Below are 27,044 nucleotides of genomic sequence, written 5' to 3' on the forward strand. Positions count from 1 at the left end.
GCCTGTAATTTTCATCATAGGTACACTTCAACTATGACAGACAAAATGAGAAAAGAAATTCCAGAAAATCACATTGTAGGATTTTTTATTTATTTATTTGCAAATTATGGTGGAAAATAAGTATTTGGTCACCTACAAACAAGCAAGATTTCTGACTCTCACAGACCTGTAACTTCTTCTTTAAGAGGCTCCTCTGTCCTCCACTCATTACCTGTATTAATGGCACCTGTTTGAACTTGTTATCAGTATAAAAGACACCTGTCCACAACCTCAAACAGTCACACTCCAAACTCCACTATGCCCAAGAGCAAAGAGCTGTCAAAGGACACCAGAAACAAAATTGTAAACCTGCACCAGGCTGGGAAGACTGAATCTGCAATAGGTAAGCAGCTTGGTTTGAAGAAATCAACTGTGGGAGCAATTATTAGGAAATGGAAGACATACAAGACCACTGATAATCTCCCTCGATCTGGGGCTCCACGCAAGATCTCACCCCGTGGGGTCAAAATGATCATATGAACGGTGATCAAAAATCCCAGAACCACACGGGGGGACCTAGTGAATGACCTGCAGAGAGCTGGGACCAAAGTAACAAAGCCTACCATCAGCAAGGGCATTGAAGATGAAACGTGGCTGGGTCTTTCAGCATGACAATGATCCCAAACAATGATTTCATTTACCAAACGCTCATCCCGCCTGGGCATACATTATGACATCCAGTGGAACAGCCACTTGCATCTAAATTTTTTTTTGGGGGAGAAGGGGGGGAGAAGGATTACTTACCCTTACTTACCCTATCCTAGGTATTCCTTGAAGAGGTGGGGTTTCAGGTGTCTCCGGAAGGTGGTGATTGACTCCGCTGTCCTGGCGTCGTGAGGGAGTTTGTTCCACCATTGGGGGCCAGAGCAGCGAACAGTTTTGACTGGGCTGAGCGGGAACTGTACTTCCTCAGTGGTAGGGAGGCGAGCAGGCCAGAGGTGGATGAACGCAGTGCCCTTGTTTGGGTGTAGGGCCTGATCAGAGCCTGGAGGTACTGAGGTGCCGTTCCCCTCACAGCTCCGTAGGCAAGCACCATGGTCTTGTAGCGGATGCGAGCTTCAACTGGAAGCCAGTGGAGAGAGCGGAGGAGCGGGGTGACGTGAGAGAACTTGGGAAGGTTGAACACCAGACGGGCTGCGGCGTTCTGGATGAGTTGTAGAGGTTTAATGGCACAGGCAGGGAGCCCAGCCATCAGCGAGTTGCAGTAATCAAGACGGGAGATGACAAGTGCCTGGATTAGGACCTGCGCCGCTTCCTGTGTGAGGCAGGGTCGTACTCTGCGGATGTTGTAGAGCATGAACCTACAGGAACGGGACACCGCCTTGATGTTAGTTGAGAACGTCAGGGTGTTGTCCAGGATCACGCCAAGGTTCTTAGCGCTCTGGGAGGAGGACACAATGGAGTTGTCAACCGTGATGGCGAGATCATGGAACGGGCAGTCCTTCCCCGGGAGGAAGAGGAGCTCCGTCTTGCTGAGGTTCAGCTTGAGGTGGTGATCCGTCATCCACACTGATATGTCTGCCAGACATGCAGAGATGCGATTCGCCACCTGGTCATCAGAAGGGGGAAAGGAGAAGATTAATTGTGTGTCGTCTGCATAGCAATGATAGGAGAGACCATGTGAGGTTATGACAGAGCCAAGTGACTTGGTGTATAGCGAGAATAAGAGAGGGCCTAGAACAGAGCCCTGGGGGACACCAGTGGTGAGAGCGCGTGGTGAGGAGACAGATTCTCGCCACGCCACCTGGTAGGAGCGACCTGTCAGGTAGGACGCAATCCAAGCGTGGGCCGCGCCGGCAACGAAGGAGTGGCTTCGTAAGAAGCATTTCAAGGTCCTGGAGTGGCCTAGCCAGTCTCCAGATCTCAACCCCATAGAAAATCTTTGGAGGGAGTTGAACGTCTGTGTTGCCCAGCAACAGCCCCAAAACATCACTGCTCTAGAGGAGATCTGCATGGAGGAATGGGCCAAAATACCAGCAACAGTGTGTGAAAACCTTGTGAAAACTTACAGAAAACGTTTCACCTCTGTCATTGCCAACAAAGGGTATATAACAAAGTATTGAGATAAACTTTTGTTATTGACCAAATACTTATTTTCCACCATCATTTGCAAATAAATTTACAATGTGATTTTCTGGATTTTTTTTCTCTTTTCTTTTTCTGATTAAAATTACAGGCCTCTCTCATCTTTTTAAGTGGGAGAACTTGCACAATTGGTGGCTGACTAAATACTTTTTTGCCCCACTGTATATACTGTATTCTATACTATCTATTGCATCTTAGCCTATGGCACTCTGTCATTGCTCATCCATATATTTATATATTCCCCCCTTTACTTAGATGTGTGTATTAGGTATTTGTTGTGTAATTGTTAAATATTACTTGTTAGCTATTGCTGCACTGTCAGAACTAGAAGCACAAGCATTTCACTACACTCGCAATAACATCTGCTCAGCATGTGTATGTGACCAATCAAATGTGATTTGATTTGACATGGGGAGTAGTGAGGCCTAGCGCTCAGGCCTGGCTTCCCTTATAAGGTATGGGCCTCAGTAGCCACACAAGCCCAGCAGCTGAACCATCAATCACCCCGATCATATAACTGTCTACAGAAACCCACAGTGTGATCTGCTCTCTGTCTCCCTCTCTCTTCATCTCTGTAGAAGATGCCACTGTGTTCTATAGTCCATGTTGGTCTCTAAAGCCTTGCAATTTGTTTCTCAGATTGCCCCTGCTCTTGCCATCTTTCCCATCACTCTGACTTTTCCTCCCGATTTCTTTCTGGGTTTCGTGCATCCTTAATATTTGCAATGAACCTTTTTACATGAATGTTGTAATTCATTCATTCTGGGAGGCCTGCACATCAAATATGTTGTCCAATATCCACAGACATCAATACTATTTAGTTGACTTACATGATCTTTTTCACTCCTATATCTAAGCCATTAAGTCATTGCTCTTTTACTGTAACTAATGGTGATGCCTTGTACAACCCTGCCATCACCACTGTCTCAACTAATACTGCTACTCCTAATGTTTATTATTCTCCCGGGGCCATGCCTCCATCCCATCCCACCCTTTTAATCTGCTTTGTTGAAAACTTGACAAGTTATATTAAGTCCCCTCGGGATTCCACTACCCCTTTTACTCCACCCGAACACACCCCTGTCCCACACACGCTGGCCCCCACCTTTCTGTTATTGTTGGCTATTTCGAAGTCTGCATGATAAATACAACACCATGCAGTGATGTGTGGTGCCACTGGGCATGTTTGTGTGTTGTGTTGTCTTGTGTTGTGTTGTGTTGTGTTGGTTACAATGTAACTGACTTATGGACAATAACCACTGACTCAGCAAATGAATTATGCACATACCAATTCGTTACTTACAATAACAGTAACACTGTGCACACACGCATGCAGCATATTCCCAAAGAATACCACAACAAAAACGCATTTCATGGAGAAATAGCCACAAATTTGTCCATATCATCAGAATACCAGTTCTGGTATGTAGCACTTTGAAAACTAAAATGTCATTCCATTACAGCCTAATACATTGAGAGCCTGTCATAGATAAATATAATTTATATCATATTAAATACATAATATATTATTTGAATATATACCCTTTTTTATGCGTTTATTTAACATTAAATGTGAATAGAGCAGTTCATTTCGGTGACAGTCAGCCTTTACAGTCCTGTCTGTGCTGGTTTGTACCGTCACTCGCAGTTCGGAGCACCCACAGATAGATGGCCTTGTCCCCAGACGGAGATGACATCCATCTACCGCGGTGCATGGTGGGAATGATCTGATCAGGTAAGCTGAAATGAGAGTCTGAGCCGCAAGAACAGGTGAATGATTACTGAATTACTGAAGGACTACTGTTAATGCCGTCGTCTAAATTTATCCGTTATATTGGTCCCATAATAAACAAATAGTGGATGTTTTCACGCGAACGGTCCAATTAACTTTAATGGGAGCCCAAATAAAAATCGGAGATACGTGACAAAAAGAGGTCGACAACTCGCCAAAAGCCTGGAATTAGCAGCAAGTAGGTTAAAAATAACTTTGTTGATAGTACTCTTGTTAGTGTGAACATCAATGTGTTCTTTAACATGTGGATCATACTTTTGTAGTTTCTATGGCTGCATTATATCGCAATGGTCTTAATTTTCTTCTGCATGATTGTAGTATTGTCATCAATACATTTATTTGACAAAATGCATTTATTTATTTTGATGAATATATTTTTGTCTGTATTTGTCGTAGCCTACGCAGTATACTTTCCCCTATACAATTTTAAACGCGTTGACAAAGCCACAACAATACACCGGCCTAACCATCTGTTGTTATTGCCTAATGTTATACAAATTCGTAATCCATATAAAACCGTGAATGCAGACACAGTAGTAGCCTATAGCACAAGTCCTCCTGTACACGGACGGGCACATGTTGTTTATCTGTCTCTGACAGGTGTTGCATTTCTCCCATAGACCTACAGAGGAGCATCCTCTATCGTAACTGTAGGTCTATCGTAACTCTTGGCCTATCGTAACTGTAGGCCTATCGTAACTGTAGGTCTATCGTAGGGCTAACTATTCAGTCATCACATTTATTGCTTTCAATTGATCAGGCCCTCCTGAATCTCACCACCACTTACTTGTATGATATAGAATTTCAGGCACAACACAAAAACTTCAGATGATGTTAAATAGGGTCTAAGCTACAACCTATACAAAAATGAAGAGAAAAATTGAGTTTGCGTTTTTAGATAATTGACGTTAAATGTTTTATTATTGTTACAATTTTTTTATTATTATCTTTTTTTAAAAAATAAATAATAAAATATATTGAACAAAAATAAAAACGCAACATGCAACAATTTCTAAGATTTTACTGAGTTACATATAAGGAAATCAGTCAATTGAAATAAATTCATTAGACCCGAGTTTATACATTTCCCGACCGGGCAAGGGTGCAGCCATGGGTCAGCCTGGGAGGGCATAGGTCCAACTTTATATGTTGCATTTATATTTTTGTTCAGTATAGTTTGACAACACTATTAGTAAGCTTTTAAATTATCTCAAACTCAAAAGTGTATATTTTCCAGTGATGAAGACATTGATGTCTCAAGGTATGGTGGAGTATGCAAAATGGGCCAACTGAGTACTTTTATCTCCTGAATGTTTTAGCATTCATGTTCAGAAAGTCACTTTCTGGCCACTTCTTCCATGGGCAAACATGTCTGGAAATGTACTGTATGTTTAAATCAAAAGTGGTGCTGTCAAAAAGGGATTGAATTGAAATGGATTTACCCAAATATTAAATAAGTTCACCACTCTTTTCAACTTTAGATCCGTTATTGGTCCTTTATAAACTGACTGCAGCATGAGTCCCAATCAATTCCAATGACCACTGTTGTTCACAACTGCCATACGCTGCTCTCCTCCCAGGAGCCACGAGTAAACCGATATCCTTGTGTTAATGTATGGTCTGCTGCAGCTGGCCTGCCTTTTGGTGTTATGCTGATGCAGCCTCGTGCTCAGGCCCAGCACAGCTCACTCTCTTGTTCCCCAAAGACACCTGTTTCTCCTCTTAGGCGCTTGGCTTCACAGCGCAAACCTCCTGTCCTGTACTCCCATTAATATTGGTATGGTGAAAGGGCGATCAGAGGTCTTTTATGCTCAGACTGCCCATCTGGTCTTTGAGAAGCCAACCTTTTTAAACATATTTTTTTGAGGCCATCCCCTGTAGCTGTGCTGCAAGATGCATCAACATGTTATTACCACAGAGAGCAAGGACCGTGAAATAGAACACCCAACCAGAAATTGAACACCCAACCAGAAATAGAACACCCAACCACTATGTTTTATTTGTATCTGTACCAGGTCAGGGTTGATATTGTTGTGGGTTTTTCATCTAATGTCAGAACTGCACTCCAACCATATGATCAGACCTTTTCTCTCTGGGCCTGTTCTCATTGTACTACACATCCCACTCCAACCATATGATCAGACCTTTTCTCTCTGGGCACGTTCTCATTGCACTACACATCCCACTCCAACCATATGATCAGACCTTTTCTCTCTGGGCCTGTTCTCATTGTACTACACATCCCACTCCAACCATATGATCAGACCTTTTCTCTCTGGGCCTGTTCTCATTGTACTACACATCCCACTCCAACCATATGATCAGACCTTTTCTCTCTGGGCCCGTTCTCATTGTACTCCACATCCCACTCCAACCATATGATCAGACCTTTTCTCTCTGGGCCTGTTCTCATTGTACTACACATCCCACTCCAACCATATGATCAGACCTTTTCTCTCTGGGCACGTTCTCATTGACCTTTTCTCTCTGGGCCTGTTCTCATTGTCCACTTTTCTCTCTGGGCCCGTTCTCTCCCACTCCAACCACATCCCACTCCAACCATATGATCAGACCTTTTCTCTCTGGGCCTGTTCTCATTGTACTACACATCCCACTCCAACCATATGATCAGACCTTTTCTCTCTGGGCCTGTTCTCATTGTACTCCACATCCCACTCCAACCATATGATCAGACCTTTTCTCTCTGGGCCTGTTCTCATTGTACTACACATCCCACTCCAACCATATGATCAGACCTTTTCTCTCTGGGCCTGTTCTCATTGTACTACACATCCCACTCCAACCATATGATCAGACCTTTTCTCTCTGGGCCTGTTCTCATTGTACTACACATCCCACTCCAACCATATGATCAGACCTTTTCTCTCTGGGCCCGTTCTCATTGTACTCCACATCCCACTCCAACCATATGATCAGACCTTTTCTCTCTGGGCCTGTTCTCATTGTACTACACATCCCACTCCAACCATATGATCAGACCTTTTCTCTCTGGGCCTGTTCTCATTGTACTACACATCCCACTCCAACCCCTCAATGTGGCATGAAGGCCCATTGACCAGGAAGTAGGCTACATCATGTGTTATGACTTGATTCGGCTCCAGGCTTTATGCCTTCGTGCTCACAGAGCAACATCACACCGTTGTCCCAGGATGTGTTTTACATACAGTACAGTCCCATCGGTGTCTGTATTGGCTATTCACTGCTTCCTTTGACTGCCAGAATGCATAGTGATTGTGGTTATGAAAGTTTGCATAAAAATACCCAGGCAGATCAGGTCAGCATGCTGTTGTCATTGGTGACACCCCCCTGTGGTGGTAAACATAGGCCACACTTGTAGTTTTGCACTTTGCACGGAACATTTTATGTTCTGATAAGACATTTTGTTTTGTAAAACAGCTATAGGACAAATAAAATGGATTGTTGTCATTATGGTAGGCTTGTGTGTTATTAGTTTGGTTAGAAGTGACTTATCCCCTCTCCTTTCTCCTCTGTGTGTTTGTCTTTGTGTGTCTAGGGGCTGCTGTTTGTGAGACATCTCAGTTCAGTACCAGCTGTATTTTACTGTAAATCACTAGTCACAAGTCTCTTTAGCGTACTGTCAGTGGTAAAAGGATAGTTGCATTTGTAAAGCTAGTTGGTTAGCCAGCACATTGTCATAGTCCAACACAACATTGTTTACTGTGGAGTGTTGCCATTAGCCATATTACCACCAGTGCACAATTCCATGCTGCCATTAATTCCATGCTGCCATTAATTCCATGCTGCCATTAATTCCATGCTGCAATTGAACAGCGCTGTTGGACCTTTATTCACTTGGTGTGTTCCATGCATATACACTGAGTGTACAAAACATTAAGAACACCTGCTCTTTCCATGACAGACTGACCAGGTGAACTCAGGTGAAAGCTATGATTCCTCGTTGATGTCACTTGTTAAACCCACTTCAATCCGTGTAGATGAAGGGGAGGAGACAGGTTAAAGAAGGGTTTTTAAGCCTTGAGACGTGGATTTTCTGTGTGCCATTCAGGGGGTGAAGTAGTAAGTGTCAGGCGCAATGATTTGTGTTAAGAACTGGAACGCTGCTGGGTTTTTCACACTCAACAGTTTCCTGGTTTCCTGTGTGTATCAAGAATGGTCCACTATCCAAAGGACATCTGGACAACTTGACATAATTGTGGAGTCAACATGGGCTTGCATCTCTGTGGAACGCTTTCTACGCCTTGTATAGTCCATATGACCATGTACAAGTATTTTTTTAAATGGTGAACCCTCCCCTTCCTCCTCCTCCATCCAGGGTTGAGCTGAGAGTGGCACCATGTTGTCGGGGGAGGAGATTCTGTGCAGCACGCGGCAAGTGATCGCGGGCCTGGAGGCGCTTCGTGGCGAGAACCACACCCTCCTGGACGACCTGCAGAAGGCGCTGGAGGGCCGGCCGGTGGCCGACAGTGGCAGTGTGGAGCAGGAGAAGAGTGGGATCATCCGCCAGTCTCTGGAGAGGATAGAGCTGGGCCTGGGAGAGGCACAGGTGGGATCATACCGGAGATGAGGGAATGTATGGAGATAGTAGAATGCATAAAGACCGCATAATGGGGGAAGTTGTCTTATTGGCTGTATTTTGGGTGTGTTGTATCTGTACATGTGTATATATGCACACCTACTTCACTCTCTTTCTCTTTCACTCTCTATCTATCTTTCTTTCCCTGTACCTCATCCCTCTCCCTCCTCCTCCCCAGGTGATGATGGCTCTGTCGGCCCACCTGGGCTCCCTGGAGGCAGAGAAGCAGAAGCTGCGGACCCAGGTACGGAGGCTGTGCCAGGAGAACCAGTGGCTGAGGGACGAGCTGGCCGGGGCCCAGCAGAGGCTGCAGGACAGGGAGCAGGTGGTGGTCACGCTGGAGGAGCAGAACAGACACCTGCAGTTCATGAGCAGCATCCGCAAGTACGACCAGGAGGAGCCCCCACCGGTATGTCACAGACCACCACAATCAGGGTCATATTCATTAGGCACCAAACAGGAAAAAACAGACTGATACAGTGAGGAACTACCAAAACTTGTCTAATGAGAAATGTTTCGCTACGGTGTGTCTTAATGAATATGACCCACGACATGGTGCATGTGTTTGCCTCATCTTTTATGTTATGACTAAAGCTAAGCTGTTGGTGGCTTATCAGAACAGGTTGATATGTGTTTGTCTGTAAAGTTCATATAGATACTCCCCTCAGCTCTGCACTATAAATCTAGTTATGTTTACTATGTCGACAGGAAGACAAAGAGACGGGCTCCACCAAGGAGTCCCTAGATGACCTTTTTCCCACGGACGAGGAGGAACAGTCACAGAGTACGTGCACTCGTCAAATGAGACGGATATTTTTGTCTATCTATCTGCTGTGCAGACGAGCTATGCATGTATGTGTGCCGGTGTCACGATGTGTCCCTTTGTGTTGCATAGTCTGTCACTCACTGTGTGTTTGTATATGTGTATATGCACAATATATTTGCCAGTGAGCATATGTGTCCATGTATGTCTGTGTTCATGTATATTTGTGTGTCTGTATGAATGACTCTACCTCCCTCTCCTGTCCCCCAGTATCTCAGCCCCACGGTAGCAGTGCGGCAGCAGCGGCCCGGCAGGGAGGCTATGAGATCCCGGCCCGCCTGAGAACCCTTCATAACCTGGTGATCCAGTACGCCTCCCAGGGCCGCTATGAGGTGGCTGTGCCCCTCTGCAAACAGGCCCTGGAGGACCTGGAGAAGTCCTCGGGCCACAGCCACCCTGATGTGGCCACCATGCTCAACATACTGGCCCTGGTCTACAGGTGATTGGCGCCACGTTAGCCTAGCATAGCCTCGATGCTAGGTCTTACTGTGGGAGATTTCTGTAGTGTGACGAGTTAAGTTAGCCGTGTGCTAAAGCTAAAGGCTGTTTCGCTCTTCTCTGTAGAGACCAGAACAAGTACAAAGAGGCGGCGAACCTCCTGAATGACGCATTGGCCATCCGGGAGAAAACCCTGGGCATAGATCACCCTGCGGTATGTTCCTCTATAGTCTATAGTGAAGGTCAAGGGTCACCAAAATGGACAAACAGCTAAATAAGATGTCTAAAACATGCTTAGCTAATGGCTTTCCCCAGCTCAGTGGATAAGCAGCTACAATATGTAACCAGTGGTGTAGTGGAGGGTAACCCACCTTTTGTGGAAAAATGAAAATATAGGGAGTGTTTCTTTTTTCACTGCGATCAGCGATCAGAGTTTACCCCCCCTTTTTTTACCTCTACATCACTGTATGTAACTAACAGTACTGTATTTGTTTATAGGTGGCAGCCACACTCAACAATCTTGCTGTACTGTATGGAAAGAGAGGGAAGTACAAGGAGGCTGAGCCACTGTGTAAGAGAGCCCTGGAGATCAGAGAGAAGGTAATGAGGCAGTAACCTAGCAGCACCGTGACTAGAAACCCTGCCGTCTGATGGACCAATGGCAACTCTGCAAGAATTCTGTACCACATAGCACTGCAACCATACTACATAAAACATTGGGGTCGTTACTCAAAAAAAGTAATATTACCGATGACTCATTACTTCTTTAAAAAATAAATAATTACTTACTTCTCCCTGGGGAAAGTAATTTGTTATATTACTTTTGCGTTACACCCCAAAACGTTTCACATTCTCACTCAATGAAAACAATGTTGTGTTTCTAGCAGTGGATAGGTGTTTCTCGCCTGGACACAGTTGACATTTTACTGTTATATTCTTGTAATTGTATCCTACCAAATCAAAGTAATGGGAGTACTTCCGCGCTGAGAAACTCAATGTTTAAGATGCTTCTACTATTTTCCATCTCCCTCACTAAACCAGTTAGTAGTGTGTGTGTGCATGCGTGAACAGGAACTTTGTGAGAGGGCGTCAGATGAAAACCATTAGAATCTGAGGCGGGGGGATTTAAAAAATATATTTTGCTCTGTCACAAATACTTATTTGGATCAGTAACTGTAATAGGAAATGAATGATAACACAAGTAACAACCCAAAAATGTATCAGTAACTGTATTATTTAAATTGGAACAGTAACTCTGTTATATTACTCGTTACTGCAAAAAGTAACTTACTTACTGTAACACATTACTTTGTAATGCGCTACCCCGAACAATGCTTATTACCAAAACCTGCCTGTTGATCTCCCTTCACCCCCCTCCTCTCTTGTTGTCGTGGGCAGGTTTTAGGCACGGACCACCCTGACGTGGCAAAGCAGCTGAACAACCTGGCGCTGCTGTGTCAGAACCAGGGCAAGTACCAGGAAGTGGAGCAGTACTACGAGCGTGCCCTGCACATCTACCAGAGCAGGCTGGGCCCCGACGACACCAACGTGGCCAAGACCAAGAATAACCTGGTGAGGGATGGAGAGGGAGATGGAGGGAGGTGTAAAAAGGGGGAGTGGACATGGTTGGCATGGTCACTGGGCTAGATGATACCATATTATTTGTGTGTATAATATGCTATACTTGGGTAGAAGTGGGGGGCATAGACACACGCATGCAGCTTGGGTCAATCTATCTGAGGTGTGATTGCGCTATTTGTGACTCTAGTATTGCTGTATTTCTGGCTACAGGCTTCATGTTACCTGAAACAAGGGAAGTACAGACAAGCTGAGGCTCTGTATAAAGAGATCCTGACCCTGGCCCATGAAAAAGAGTTTGGATCTGTGGATGGTGAGAGCAAAGTCATAATATGCTCTTTGAAACCTGCTCTCTAGGTTCACTAGCATTTTGACCCTAAAAGGGTGTATGTATAGGAATAATAATGTATCTCAGATATGTACTGTAAATAGCTAATCTTAACAGAATGATGCCACTGATGTGTAACCTCTGTGATGTTGGTGTCTCAGGAGAGGTGCGGGATATCTGCACCCACACGGGAGAGGAGGGTTCCATGCAGGATGGGCTGGGCAGTCTGAAGCGCAGCGGCTCGTTCACCAAACTCCGCGAGTCGATACGCAGGAGCAGCGAGAAGCTGGTCAGGAAGCTGAAAGGAGTCGGAACTCAGGATACCACCCCTCCGACTCCTGGGTAAAGACCAAGTCCTCATTCTGCATGTGTTAGCTCTCAAAATGATGTTCCATTTGTTACTCTCACTCTCTCTCTCTTGTTCTCTCTCAGGATGAAAAGGGCTAATTCTCTGAATGTGCTGAACGTGGGTGCGAGGGAGCGGCAAGAAGCGGCAAGGGTGAGCATCCGTTTCTGGTTTCTGGCTTTTTCTCACATTTCTGTACAATATGATTGTTAGTGTTTATTCATCACATTTTATGTGCTTCATATCCTAAGGCATTTCTCTGGCTGTGTGTCATCAAAATCAATGTACTGTGTATGTCATTGTTATACACATACGGTCAGACTAGTCAAGTGTTTTGTATGTTCTTCCAGGGCACCAGCGACCTAACAGAGAACCGAACCCTGAGCTCCAGCACCCAGAGCCTAGCACGGCGAGGGTCCCTCAGCTACACGTCTGAACACTAGCCCTCCTCCTAACAATCAGGAAGTACTCATACAGCTCTGGCCCCAACTCCACTCTCTGTCTGTGGATTGGCCTCTTGCGCCTACATGGGTCACTCCACCCCTTCCCTGTTTAAATCGAACACTGATCCATTATCAGTTGAGGTTTGTTTACTGCACTATGTTGTAGCTGGGGGAGGCCACTGGTACTCCTTGCCTGCTGTCTGCTAGTTTCATCCCCTGGTGCCCCAGTTCTGGGGTATAGATTAGGATACACACAGCAATGAGGGCTGGTTTTGAGTGACGCAGATGGTATCCATTTCAGACCAGTTTAATCTGGAAATGAAATTACATTTAGCTTTTTTATAATGATTTAGTAATGCTCTGTTGTGACTTACTGTACAAGGAGGGAAATGCTTGAATTCTTCAATGATTGTTCACAATTATGAACATGTTTATTTTTATTAAGGTAGTGTCTGAAGCTATTGGATATTATCTAAATGACTGTAGCTATGCATGAAAAAATACCTTATTTATACAATGTGTTTTTAAAAAAATGTGTTACATTCTGATTTTATCTTCTTGTGTTCATGTTTACCAGCGGTTCTCATGTTTTTGGCACTAGATGATTTTAATTCCAAAACACTGATCTGCACAAGCACAATTAAAACAAAGATTTACTAATATACAGTGGGAAGAATAAGTATTTGATACACTGCCGATTTTGCAGGTTTTCCTACTTACAACGCATGTAGAAGTCTGTAATTTTTATCATAGGTACACTTCAACTGTGAGAGACGGAATCTAAAACAAAAATCCAGAAAATCACATTGTATGATTTTTAAGTAATTAATTTGCATTTTATTGCATGACATAAGTATTTGATACATCAGAAAAGCATAACTTAATATTTGGTACAGAAACCTTTGTTTGCAATTACAGAGATCATACGTTTCCTGTAGTTCTTGACCAGGTTTGCACACACTGCAGCAGGGATTTTGGCTCACTCCTCCATACAGACCTTCTTCAGATCCTTCAGGTTTCAGGGCTGTCGCTGGGCAATACGGACTTTCAGCTCCCTCCAAAGATTTTCTATTGGGTCCAGGTCTGGAGACTGACTAGGCCACTCCAGGACCTAGAGATGCTTCTTACGGAGCCACTCCTTAGTTGCCCTGGCTGTGTGTTTCGGGTCGTTGTCATGCTGGAAGACCCAGCCACGACCCATCTTCAATGCTCTTACTGAGGGAAGGAGGTTGTTGGCCAAGATCAAGCGATACATGGCCACATCCATCCTCCCCTCAATACGGTGCAGTCGTTCCTGTCCCCTTTGCAGAAAAGCATCCCCAAAGAATGATGTTTCCACCTCCATGCTTCACGTTTGGGATGAGGTTCTTGGGGTTGTACTCATCCTTTTTCTTCCTCCAAACACGGCGAGTGGAGTTTAGACCAAAAAGCTCTATTTTTGTCTCATCAGACCACATGACCTTCTCCCATTCCTCCTCTGGATCATCCAGATGGTCATTGGCAAACTTCAGACGGGCATGGACATGCGCTGGCTTGAGCAGGGGGTCCTTGCGTGCGGTGCAGGATTTTAATCCATGACGGCGTAGTGTGTTACTAATGGTTTTCTTTGAGACTGTGGTCCCAGCTCTCTTCAGGTCATTGACCAGGTCCTGCCGTGTAGTTCTGGGCTGATCCCTCACCTTCGTGATCATTGATGCCCCACGAGGTGAGATCTTGCATGGAGCCCCAGACCGAGGGTGATTGACCGTCATCTTGAACTTCTTCCATTTTCTAATAATTGCGCCAACAGTTATTGCCTTCTCACCAAGCTGCTTGCGTATTGTCCTGTAGCCCATCCCAGCCTTGTGCAGGTCTACAATTTTATCCCTGATGTCCTTACACAGCTCTCTGGTCTTGGCCATTGTGGAGAGGTTGGTGTCTGTGTGATTGAGTGTGTGGACAGGTGTCTTTTATACAGGTAACAAGTTCAAACAGGTGCAGTTAATACAGGTAATGAGTGGAGAACAGGGGGGCTTCTTAAAGAAAAACTAGCAGGTCTGTGAGAGCTGGAATTCTTACTGGTTGGTAGGTGATCAAATTCTTATGTCATGCAATAAAATGCTAATTAATTACTTAGAAATCATAGTGATTTTCTGGATTTTTGTTTTAGATTCCGTCTCTCACAGTTGAAGTGTACCTATGATAAAAATTACAGACCTCTACATGCTTTGTAAGTAGGAATACCTGCAAAATCGGCAGTGTATCAAATACTTGTTCTCCCCACTGTATCTAGTGAATGTGATGTACAATCTGTGTATTGGCTTCCATATTAGGTTATGGTAAAGGACTCTCCTTAGTCCACAATATTACAGCAAAATCTCTACTTCCCAGTCCAGCTGTAGAATGCTAAGTAATCGTCTAAGGCTTGGCATTCTGAAATATGTTTGAACTATGTTTAGCCGATTTCATTATGAGCAGATATGCTTTTTATAAGGGGCTCCCAAGTGGCAGTCTACGGCACTGCATCTCAGTGCTAGAGGTGTCACTACAGACCCTGGATAGGGCGTTGTTAGGGTTTGTAAATAAGAATTTGTTCTTAACTGACTTGCCTAGTTAAGTAAAAGCACTACAGTATGTGCCTGTATGTAATCTCTTATTTTTAAATTTGTCTCAGTTTGGGATACATTTACAGTTTTGGGGTATAGCTGGCTCTAATTTAAATTCCTTCTGGAACATGTTTTAAAATTATTTGATTTTGTTGATGTAGTCTATGCATCTTATTCAAAATGTTAGCAAGTCAAGAGTAAATATGCAATTTGGAGGGACAAAAAGTGATTGTTAATTCACTGTGGCGGTATTGGCACGTGATCATTGAAAGAGCTGTAGAGGAGTGACTAATGTAGAAAACCTAGATTGTTAACCCCCATTAAAATGGATTGAAGGCGTTAAATGCAGATTGCGACAAGGTCGCCAGTTCGAATCCCAATGAGTCTTATTTTCCAACCTTAACCACATTTCTCATTTGACGTTCTAAATGACTGAACAGCTTTATAAATGTGGAAACATGTGGCACCCTCCCTCATGCTGCTGCAGTGGACTAGAAACTGGGATAGGGACCAGAAGGACACAGGTTCTAATCTTTCCCATCATGCCCTTTTAATAGTCTACAATGTGCACAATCCGATAAGGACACAGAATGCATGTTAGAAAGGGGGATAAACTGACAAAAGCACAATAAGGGCTCTCTATTCAATATGTATCAAGCGTTTCAGATTGAGCCGACATATGCAGCGTTTACCATGAATGCAGTTTTCGCCAACACGGGAACATTGCCTTTACATTTTAATCACGCTGTAACGCTAAACTTCATCAGTACAGATGAAATAGAATCCTACTCATGTTGAACTCTTGCTGTTACGGAGAGCTTTCTTTGCAGATTGTTAATGTTATTGAAAATGACAAATGTATTTAATATCTGGAAACCATAGCAAACAAATGTCAAATAAAGTATATTGAGTCTCTTCAATCCACTGTGTTCATGCTAGCCTTGTCTGTTTCATGATGTACATCTGCAAATATTTAGAAAAAAAGAAAACATGCCCACTGCATGGTAGAAACTGTAAACATTTGTTTTTCAGCCTCCAGGCTTATGCAAATATAGACTTTGTAAGAACAGAAACTTATAGGTACAGTAGGATTGAAACAGTGACCTTGTGGGTTTGACTGGGTGATAACATTTCCTCTTAGGCTTGGTGAGTGATCTGGGCGATCTTCTGCAGCATGTCTTCTGACTAGCTGCTCCAGTGTCAGCAGAGACAGGCCCAACTGGTCCTCCTGGGGGGAGAGGGGGGGCATTCAGAGAAAAGAGGGGTTAAGGGGAGACCTGGGATACGTTCACTTGGTAAACATTGAACGTTGCAGGTAGAGATGTCATGAATAGATCTGACGTGAATTCTTATTCTACATGTCAGACGGGCATCTCCATAACATTTGTTTCCACAACCTCGGAAACCTGCTAAACATGTGCCTGTACTGTGCAGTACCTGTCTGAAGGGCTGGGCCATCTGGCGTAGGAAGTGTTTGGACAGCTGTACCGTCTCGTCGATGGTCAGGTTGAGGTGCTCCTGAATCCACCGGGGCAGCTTCTCTCGCTTGTCAGCCCGGGCATAGCGCTGCAACACGAGAGAAAAAGGATCTTAGGCTTTGTTCCAATTCTCTTCAATACTGATGTGAAGGAACTAGATCACTAACAGCATTATGGAACAACCTGCTGTGAGCGCAGAAATCCACTTGGATATTTTTTATTACAAAAGGAATTTAGAATTTTTATTAGGATCCCCCATTAGCTGACGCCATAACGTCAGCTAATCTTCCTGGGGTCCAACACAGAACTATAAATATATTAAACATTTATTTAAATAGACAAAAGAAAATGATAGAGGGTCGAGTCTGTATCAATGATCAGAGTGGTAAGAAATGGTCCAACAATTCCTCTCAAACTTCGACACACCAAGTTCCAAAGGCCCACCTTGTCTGCGAAGATCAAGCCGTAGTCTGTCTTGCCCCTGATGGCGCGGCCCACACATTGCGCTGCGTGCCGCATGGCGTCAAACGTCAGGAAGTCATTCTCTCTAATCTGGAACTGGTCCCGCAGGTACTCCAGACGAGCCTGGTAGGTATAGACCGAGGGAGGAGAAGGATCATTATTTTGGACAAACAGCCCATTAGGATTAAAGGAAGTAAAGTGTAAGACAAGATAGAGGGTTGAGGAGAACATACGCGGAACGTAAGAGAGGAACAGACCAAAACAGTGAATAAAGCAGAAGAGAAGAACAAGGGAAGGATGATGAACAGAGGAGTTGGACTGACCTTCAGGATCCGGCTCTGTGTGTAAACGTAAGGCACTCCGAACATGATCACCGCACGGCCAAAATGGTGGACTGAGGGAGACAGTTTCACATCACTCATCTCGTCAAATAACTACAATGAACTGCACATGACCTGTGTTGTAACTTTGGCGGGCATTTTGTTTTGCAAATGAGCCTGAAGGAGACTATACAACTGCTACAGGAACTAAAAACACTCACCAAAGTCGATTCCCTCAGGCACAACGGATAAGAGGTCACAGGTTGTCTTCTGTCGTTGACTCTAAGACAATCAAAGAAAGGGTCTCCTGACCTCCTGGTATTTCTCCAAAGCCATACTGGTCTCTGCTGCGTCTGGGGTCTCAATGAAGATCAGCTTGTTCCTCTGGACGTTCTCCAAGATGCCCTACAGACAGAGACACACCGGGATAGGACAAGAGGACAACGTTTACTCAATTTTCAGATTACTACCCTTCAAAAAAAATTACATTTCTCCAACTCCAGAATCTATCACCAATATAAACATTGGGCACAATTCTAGCTGCTACCAATAAAATGCTAACATTCTGTATACTGAACAAAAGTATAAAACGCAACATGCAACAATTAAATCAATTCATTGGGCACTAATCTATGGATTTCACATGACTAGGAATACAGATAATTGGTTGGTCACAGACACCCCCCCTCCAAAAAAGGTAGTGGCGTGGGTCAGAAAACCTGTCAGTATCTGGTGTGACCATGTGTCGTGCTGCATGAGGCAAATCTCCTTCGCATAGAGTTCATCAGACTGTTGATTGTGGCCTGTGGAATGTTGTCCCACTCCTTTTAATTTTACCTTTATTTAACCAGGCAAGTCAGTTAAGAACACATTCTTATTTTCAATGACGGCCTGGGAACAGTGGGTTAACTGCCTGTTCAGGGGCAGAACGACAGATTTGTACCTTTTCAGCTCGGGGGTTTGAACTCGCAACCTTCCGGTTACTAGTCCAACGCTCTAACCACTAGGCTACGCTGCCACTCCTCTATGGCTGTGCGTAGTTGCTGGATATTGGCAGGAAAACTAGAACATGCTGTCTGGTGAGTATGCAGGCCATGGAAGAACTGGGACATTTTCAGCTTCCAGGAATTCTTCTGATCCTTGCGACATGGGGCCATGTGGAAACGAGGTGATGGCGGGGATGAATTTCACGACAATGGGCCTCAGGATCTCATCACGGTGTCTGTGCATTCAAACTGCTATTGATAAAACGCAATTTCTCTTTGTTGTCTGTAGCTCATGCCTGCCCATACCATAACCCCACCATGGGGCACTTTGTTCACAACGTCATCAGAAAACCACTCGCCCACACGACTCCATACACATGGTGAGGCCAGTTGAGCTTACTGCTAAATTCTCAATTTACATTAGAGGCAGCTTTTGGTAGAGAAATTAATTAATTAATTCACTGGCACCAGCTCTGGTGGACATTCCTGCAGTCAGCATGCTCCCTCAACTTGAGACATCTGTGGCATTGTTTTGCGTGAAAAAAAAATCACATTTTAGAGTAGCCTTGTATGGTCCCCAGCACAAGGTGCAACTGTGTAAAGATCATTCTGTTTAATCAGCCTCTTGATATGCAACACTTGTCAGGTGGATGGATTATCTTGGAAAAGGAGAAATGCTCACTAACAGGGATGTAAAAAGAATTGTGCACAACATTTGAGAGAAATAAGCTTTTTGTGCGTATGGAAAATGTCTGGGATCTTTTATTTCAGATCATGAAACATGGGACCAACACTTTACATATTGTTTGTATTTTTGTTCAGTGTAGCTATGTCTATTGCCATAACAGCACAAACAGAACCACACGATATTCACTTTTAACATTTATTCTCACTTCCATTTGTGTGTACACACCTGCTCATACCACAATGTTCTCCAAGTAGGTGTAGCTGGTAAAGAAGGCCACGATGCCATCGGGCACGATCGCAGACATCTCCAGCAGCAGGTTGCCATAGTTACGGATGACAGCTGAAAATAGAAACCAGACCAGGTTTATTCCAATGTTTTGTTTTATCACAACTAAGGAAAGGAGAGTCTAAGCTTACAATTATTTCAATACAATGTAACAATCACTAACCAAAATCTTAATGTGTCTCAAACTTGGAGGTCATGGCCACCTGGTCGTTCCCCCTCCCCACCACCTGAAAGAGGAAGAACTCAGTGTCACCCCCTTACATCCTTTCTGAAGCTCAGCATAGCTTGAATTAACCACTCAAGTCATATCACATAGACTGTTTCTGAGGTTACTCACAAGAGGGCAAAGGCAGGTGCGTGCCAGCGTCATGGTGAAGGATGCCGTGGTAACAGGCCGGAAGTCCAGGATTCGGGGGGTAAATGTCCAACGGTGAAAGGGTCTGTGGGTAGAAACATGATCAGAAGTAGACATCCACAGGGTAGGATAGCAGAGCCAACACACAGCCAAGGGATCTAGTGTGCGGATCAATGGCGTGAGGTGATGATTATACTCCTGAACTGACTGCTGAAGACACCTACAGGCAAAATAATATAACTATCGTACTTCTTTACATTTGTTTGCATCGCATGAACTTTGTCATTCTGAATGGTGGTCAAAAATATATATTTTCAAAAAAGCTGCAGATTTAAGGGGGAATGCCCTGTTGATAAAGTACTGAGAAACAAAGAAAATGCATTTGTCCCTCATTAACACATCTACATAGACAAGATACAGCACTAAGTTTACAAATAGCACCCGAGCCTGACTGCATTGGAATGTGAGTGGCCACATCTTGGGCAGATGAGACCATCAGCAGGTGGCTTATAATCACTGATTAGTGGCTAGGTCACAGGTAATCTAGGAACAGGAGAGAGAGATTACCCAAGACGTAATGATGACAGACTGGAAGCGCTCAAACACAGGCTTGATGGCAATGGAAGGGTCCATACAGCTGAAGGGAGAGCAGAGCCAGGGTTAGAAGTAGATCCCAGATAAAAAGCGTAAACAGACACACGTTGGTGTTTTTTTAATGCACTAGCCCATAAAATAAGTCTGTTTAATATCTGAAACTACATGAATGTCTGGACATGGATTTTTGCAACATATAATATGTTCCTGTTTCTTTCAAATAGATCCCAAATAAGATGAATGCCAAATCAATTCTTATGATTGCATTTAAACTATCCAATGACACAATGAGTATCTAAGCAGAGTGTATACATGAGTCATTCACTTGCATCCTAATGGATTATTTCACCCTTGGCTCTTGCAGTGGTACAACATCTCATCCATCAATAACACACCGTTCTGCTGGCAAAACAAAACATGAACCGCACCTGAAGTGCAGAACGGGGTTCGCAATGGTGGGGGTTCTGTCTTCAAAGGGTTCAATGATGATGGTGAATCCTGAGGGTGGAAGATGGCAAGGAACGGACAAAGAAAGTAAATAACCACAGAGCTGTAGCCGTGTAGAGGTAACATAGACACAGTCAGCCTAGGGAGGTTCAGTACCTTTGCTGTAAGTGCTGACCAGAGTGGCAAAGTTGGAGATGAGGGTGATGGCTGAGAAGTCTGCGATGTCAGCTCTCTAAAGTCCTCAGCAACGAACGCAACCTCTCGGCACAGAATCTAGAGAAACAAATAGATATGTAATATAAGGAGTGACTTGTTTCGATGTTCCCAAGAGACATAATCCACGATGAAGTCTTAAGTCTAGGAGCATTCCTTCTGCATTCCCTGGTGGATGGAGTTTGGCCATTCCATTGGTCCTAAAATAGAAATCTCCATGGTCCTAAAGTGGAAATCTCCACCAACCAAGGGCACCAGGCTATACAAAACTAACACAAAAGTACTGTAGAAGTCACGTGAGGGGCTTGCGGTCAATGCAAACCTTCTCAAAGATGTCTTTGAGGAACTGGGGAGCGCTCTCCTGCATTACATGGTGAATCCTCAGCCTGGACTTCAGGTACTCCAGGAAACGCTTCATGAAGCCCACAAAGTGCTCTGCCGTGCGGATGCTGCCAGGCACAGCCTCTGGAGGGGGGAAAGACGGAAAAAAAGACAGTGCGGGGGTGGGAGGACAGGTTATAGAAAGGAAAAGATAGATGCATGAAACCCTGTTTGAGCATAAATCGATACAAATATGAACAAATATTCAATAACTGGGTTGTTTGACTGGACTCCAGGGGGCTAACCATTAAGGATCTCATCTGACAACATGTGATTGGACATGTAGATGTCAGTCTCCCTGGCAACGTTGGCCTCTTTCAGGCCCTCCACCAATCGTCTGTATTCCTCTTTCAGTTTGGCTGCGTCTGTCTCCTTTATCCTACAACAGAGGACAAGCGGTTGAGATGATGTCACAAGACTCTTCACTCCTGGGGCAAGAACAACAAACTGGTTGAGTCGGTCTTATTAGACTCCTTGTACATTCTCCTTTGTACACAGAAAATGTTAGTGCATCTAGTGCTGCTCTCCACTAGACCCCTGAGCGGATGACCTTACTTGAGAATGGTATTCTGTAGGGTCTCCACGTTGGCCTGACTGCGGTCCAGAGTCCTCCTGGTGATGTTGACACTCATGGAGTCAATGACACGTTGTCTGAGGAAGAGGATGGAACATCAGCTTGTGGAGGTTTGAAACAGTGGGTTACTTAAAGAAATGGGAAAGAAACAGGTGGATGTCCTTACCGATGTTATGTGCTTCGTCAAAAACAACCACTGATTTATTGGAACTCCTTTGAGACTAGGTCTGCAATCTTTGGGTCCAGGAGGTAGTGGTAACTGTAAACTCTGATGTTGGCATGGAGGATCTGTATGTGTTAAGGAAGCAAAAAGGAAAAACATCCTCACTTGTCCATCTCCCTCATACAGTAATGCCAGAGAGTTTCTAAACCCAGAGGCGCAACATAGCAAGACTTCCTCGAACGGTTGCGAAACAGACCAAGCAGACCAGGCCAGGGTTTGAGAAGTCAATGAGAGAAGTGAAAAGTTGTTCCTTACTTGTTAATTTTCTCAAAATGTAAAAGGCACAACCTAGATCCGAGCCAATGTCTTAAGTAGTTAAATGTTATTACTCCAACTTTGTGAAAGTAAACTGACACATTTTCACTTTTGTCAAAAACAACTTTATATCGAAAGTATATTGCCTAAAAGGGTGATCGGAGATTTCTATTGGAGAATCAGTTTCTGCCCATCTTCATACTGTACCGTCATTAGTAATGCTGTCAAATATAACATGCTACAAAAACAATTGTAAAAGAAAAACATCAGAAGCTATGACAAAGGGCTATTCTTACCGAATATCGTGCTAGGTAGTAGGGGCACCAGCCTTTCCTCCGCCCAAAGTCCTTCATATCGTCCAGGTTGTAGACTCCAGCTGGGAGGGGCACCTGCTTTCCCATAGCGTCAAACTCCTAAAGCAGATAGTCAGTCAGACAGATAGAGGCATGGAAGTCTCCAGATCACCGTTGGGCGCGGATGTATGACGCTGTCACGCTGTGACATTTCCCATCCATCTCCTTCCCAAAGCGTAACGAGCTCACCTGAACACAAAGAATCATGCAATTTGGACCATGACATGGACAACAAAAATATTTGCTATTTTGACCACACACACAAATGTGTTTGAAGAGTGTTACAGGACCATGGTTATTGGGTGTCATCGTGAAGTTATAATGTCGGCAGTGTACTGACTGCTAGGGCCGGGCAATAAAGGTGTCTACCGTGACCCTTTACAGACAGAACGCAGTACAGTAACATGTCGATAACTGATCCCTTTTCAGAAGCGTCTGTACCTTTTCAAATTGTAGAATTCTGCATACAATGTTCCATTGTTTCCCTGACAACAATAAACATTGCAATTTATGGTAGGGTGAATAGATGTGCTTTCTTTCAACTAAATGTCTAGGTAAGTTGCAATATTTAATTAACTTTAAAGTACAATTTATTTAGGAAAGAATGATCTACGGGTGGGCAGCAGGCAGGCTAGGATTGACTGTTCTGGTCACATACTGATGGAAGTCAGTCCCGCTTCAAAAGCGGCATTACTTTACAGACAAATAAAATGTCATTCATGTCTCCAAAGAAGGTTTTGTGTCAGCTTTTAAAAAGCTGTAGTGTAGCCTACCCTAACAGACAAACAAACATGTCGTAGCAGAGGTGCTTCTAATGGGCCACTAACCATTATATCTGAAAAGGGCCATCGATACAGGCTATACTGGAAGCCTACTGTCATTTCATATTATGAGACAAAAACACACCCACCCACTCATAAACGAAGAGTAGCCTACCCCGTGCTGGCAAGACTGGCCTCAAGATACCCCTGTATCCCAGCGACATTGGTCCCATAAATAGCTTAAACTACGATATTCTACACGCAACAGACTGAACACACACACGGGTCATTAGCAAAGAGAAAGAGCAGGCAGGCCAGCACGAGGGAAAGACAGGAGGGGCCATGAGCATATGTCTTGGTAATCTGCATCTTGCAATGTCTTGTCTTGCATGCCTCGCAAATTCACCAAAGTAGCCTAAAGTTAGTCTCTTCCTCTCTGGTTTTATTTAAATTACACAACCTTGCCCAGGTCTTTATAGCCATATAAATCTTGTTAGGCTATACCACAAAATAAATAATGTTTTGTGATAACTGCACTGTGATTTTAATTGTGTGGGGGGAATTTTTGGTTTGTTCTTCTTAATGTTAAGGATTCCAACTTTGTTTAAACGTTTACACCCCTAATGGAATCCATGTTTGATTTGGAGGGGTGATAGTAGTAGCATCTAATATTGGATTTAATTATTTCCTGGGCACCGCTCGGTGATGCAAACGACTCCTTCCCCAACAGAACCGTCCACGGATATACCCTCCAACGTGGAAAAAGCAATGACAAACAGGCAGACACCAGTCAGTATACTGTATGTTTCAAGGATTGGGATTGTTAAGCCCATAGACCTCCATTGATTGAGGTCTATAAATGTGCTATTGGCACTCCTACCTCGGGGTGAACACAGGTTTTTTCGAGAGGAGTTGTTCTTCTCTCCCGTCTCCTTAGAATAGAACTCTGTAAAGCTTCCTCAACCACCTGATGGAGAAGGGAGCAACATGGCATCAGAGAAGGAGAAGCATCCCAGAGCGCTAAGAACCTTGGCGTGATCCTGGACAACACCCTGTCTTTCTCAACTAACATCAAGGCGGTGGCCCGTTCCTGTAGGTTCATGCTCTACAACATCCGCAGAGTACGACCCTGCCTCACACAGGAAGCGGCGCAGGTCCTAATCCAGGCACTTGTCATCTCCCGTCTGGATTACTGCAACTCGCTGTTGGCTGGGCTCCCTGCCTGTGCCATTAAACCCCTACAACTCATCCAGAATGCCGCAGCCCGTCTGGTGTTCAACCTTCCCAAGTTCTCTCACGTCACCCCGCTCCTCCGCTCTCTCCACTGGCTTCCAGTTGAAGCTCGCATCCGCTACAAGACCATGGTGCTTGCCTACGGAGCTGTGAGGGGAACGGCACCTCAGTACCTCCAGGCTCTGATCAGGCCCTACACCCAAACAAGGGCACTGCGTTCATCCACCTCTGGCCTGCTCGCCTCCCTACCACTGAGGAAGTACAGTTCCCGCTCAGCCCAGTCAAAACTGTTCGCTGCTCTGGCCCCCAATGGTGGAACAAACTCCCTCACGACGCCAGGACAGCGGAGTCAATCACCACCTTCCGGAGACACCTGAAACACCACCTCTTTAAGGAATACCTAGGATAGGATAAAGTAATCCTTCTCACCCCCCTTAAAAGATTTAGATGCACTATTGTAAAGTGGCTGTTCCACTGGATGTCATAAGGTGAATGCACCAATTTGTAAGTCGCTCTGGATAAGAGCGTCTGCTAAATTACTTAAATGTCAAATGTAAATGTAGAAGGGGCTGAGAAACATATGTTCTTCAAGGACTGGAGAGCACACACAAAGGTGAAGGAGAAATCACCTTCTCTATCTCAGGAACAGTTTGGGAACAGTAGATCAGCTTTGTGACTTCAAGGGGATACTCCTGTCAAAGAGAGACCACTGTATAAGTGTACTGTCAAAATGGTCCAATTGAGTCCTGACGGAGAAACTGACATATCTTGACTCACCAGCTGATATGCAACAATCAATGACAGAAGAGAGATGGTTTTCCCAGTTCCCGATGGCATCTCCAGAACACCATGTCCCTTTGGATAAGCAATGTGTTACCATCATGCATAGGGCCATAATATTAGGATAGAGTTACAACAACTGGCATGTTGCTGGGTCTCTCCAGTTACCTTGGCATCCAGGGTCGTCTTGAGTTCCAACATGTTGGAATATTGCTCTGGGTAAATGTAGTCATCAAGAAACTAGACTAACAACCCTTCGATGTTGAGCCTATGTAACGGATGTGAAACGGCTAACGGCTTAGTTAGCGGTGCGCGCTAAATAGGGTTTCAATCGGTTACGTCACTTGCCGCGGCTCTTGTGGAGCGATGGGTAACGATGTTTCGTGGGTGACTGTTGATGTGTGCAGAGAGTCCCTGGTTCGTGCCCGGGTATGGGCGAGGTCTAAAGTTATTCTGTTACACCTAGAATAAAAGGTATTACAATTTATTCAGTGAAATAGTAAGGGCCTTTTAGCCAGGTAACGTTCACTAGCGAAACACAGCTGTGACAGCACGTACCATAAGCTAAATCAAAGAAACCTATAACTACCTAGCTGACGCCCATATCCATCTGTGGCTAAATTGGTTCCAACAGACATTGCATGGTGCAATGTTTACAGTTTAACCAGCTAGCTAGCGTATGATAGCCAACTGCAAGCTATGTTAGCAAAGAGCGGACTTAGTAACGTTTACTAGCTAACGTTACGTGCGCTAGCTAGCTAACTTTGCCCTGTCTGATAATCTCTCTGCCACGAGCACTCACTTCATTTCGGTAGGATTTTTTTGCAGCGATGAGCAAAGCAGCTTCTTTGGGTCAGGCACTTTTTAATTTTTTCACAATAAATAAACGCCTAGCTAACTTACTGGCTAAACAAAATCCTTCAATTAGCTAGCTATGTCCCACACGTTAGATTTATTCAGACATTCTCCATCTACACTTCTACACAAAGGCCCACCCTTTGCTTCTCTGATCGGTTGCAGAACTGTGAGCTTGTCATTTGGTCTTCCCTGATTGGGTTTTTATGCGTTCCTCAATGGTAGTACATACCGTTTCTTTAATCAGACCTAACTAGTCAAATATCGAGTTCAATTTTGACCTGAATTGCATTGGTTGTGCATTGTGGTTGTGGCTGGATATTTTCCCCTCTGATCGGGGATCATTTTATCATTTTAGCTAACCCTAACCCTTTTCCTAACTTTGTTTTAATTGTCCTAAACCTGCCAATGTAATTTTCCTAACCTGCTACGATACTTCTGCTTGTCAAAACCGTCAGACCTGCCTGAGAGCAGTGTGGGTATCCACTAATGCGATGCAGCCAGCCAGGGAGGTTCAGAGAACTTCATAAAACCAAGCAAAAAGAAAACTGAAGTACTGAAGTACAAAGATTTACCTGAACAGAATATTATATTTATATTCAACATGAGCAGATGGTATTGTCATAATAGTAGTAAAGGTACTGTACTATGTTTTTCATTTGACAAGTTGTAAGATAGAGTGGGATAAAAACAAAAATAAATTAAGTATCACTCCATCAAGGGAAATATGGTATTATTTCATACATATATTTCAGGCCTTTGTATCCC

At 44.2% G+C, this 27,044-nt stretch overlaps 1 protein-coding gene and 1 pseudogene across 2 annotated transcripts; one reads left to right on the forward strand and one right to left on the reverse strand.

Annotated features, from left to right (window-relative positions):
• The first annotated feature begins 3,737 nt into the window (after positions 1 to 3,737).
• On the forward strand, positions 3,738 to 12,505 carry LOC118384171 (kinesin light chain 1-like). Of its 2 annotated transcripts, none has more exons than XM_035770510.2 (12): positions 3,738 to 3,859; positions 8,232 to 8,462; positions 8,671 to 8,901; positions 9,201 to 9,276; positions 9,526 to 9,754; positions 9,880 to 9,967; positions 10,252 to 10,353; positions 11,152 to 11,325; positions 11,545 to 11,644; positions 11,821 to 12,001; positions 12,092 to 12,158; positions 12,356 to 12,505. In XM_035770510.2, the coding sequence occupies exons 2-12, from the start codon at positions 8,253 to 8,255 to the stop codon at positions 12,446 to 12,448; spliced, it is 1,551 nt and encodes a 516-aa protein (XP_035626403.1). In that variant the 5' UTR covers positions 3,738 to 3,859; positions 8,232 to 8,252; the 3' UTR covers positions 12,449 to 12,505. The 2 variants fall into 2 exon arrangements, with proteins under 2 accessions (XP_035626403.1, XP_035626398.1); XM_035770505.2 differs by lacking the exon at positions 3,738 to 3,859 and adding an exon at positions 3,870 to 4,094.
• A 3,251-nt stretch (positions 12,506 to 15,756) lies between these two features.
• On the reverse strand, positions 15,757 to 26,604 carry LOC118396298 (general transcription and DNA repair factor IIH helicase subunit XPD-like; annotated as a pseudogene).
• Positions 26,605 to 27,044: the final 440 nt, after the last annotated feature.

This window comes from Oncorhynchus keta, chromosome 1, assembly GCF_023373465.1.
Source record: "Oncorhynchus keta strain PuntledgeMale-10-30-2019 chromosome 1, Oket_V2, whole genome shotgun sequence".
Taxonomy (NCBI): domain Eukaryota; kingdom Metazoa; phylum Chordata; class Actinopteri; order Salmoniformes; family Salmonidae; genus Oncorhynchus; species Oncorhynchus keta.

What these genes read in the sequence shown, in the direction of transcription:
- LOC118384171 (XM_035770510.2), top strand. Translation starts at nt 8,253, where the DNA reads ATGTTGTCGGGGGAGGAGATTCTGTGCAGCACGCGGCAAGTGATCGCG. An exon ending in ACCACCCCTCCGACTCCTGG is followed by an intron (nt 12,002 to 12,091) that starts GTAAAGACCAAG and finishes GTTCTCTCTCAG; the next exon opens with GATGAAAAGGGCTAATTCTC. An exon ending in AGCGGCAAGAAGCGGCAAGG is followed by an intron (nt 12,159 to 12,355) that starts GTGAGCATCCGT and finishes ATGTTCTTCCAG; the next exon opens with GGCACCAGCGACCTAACAGA.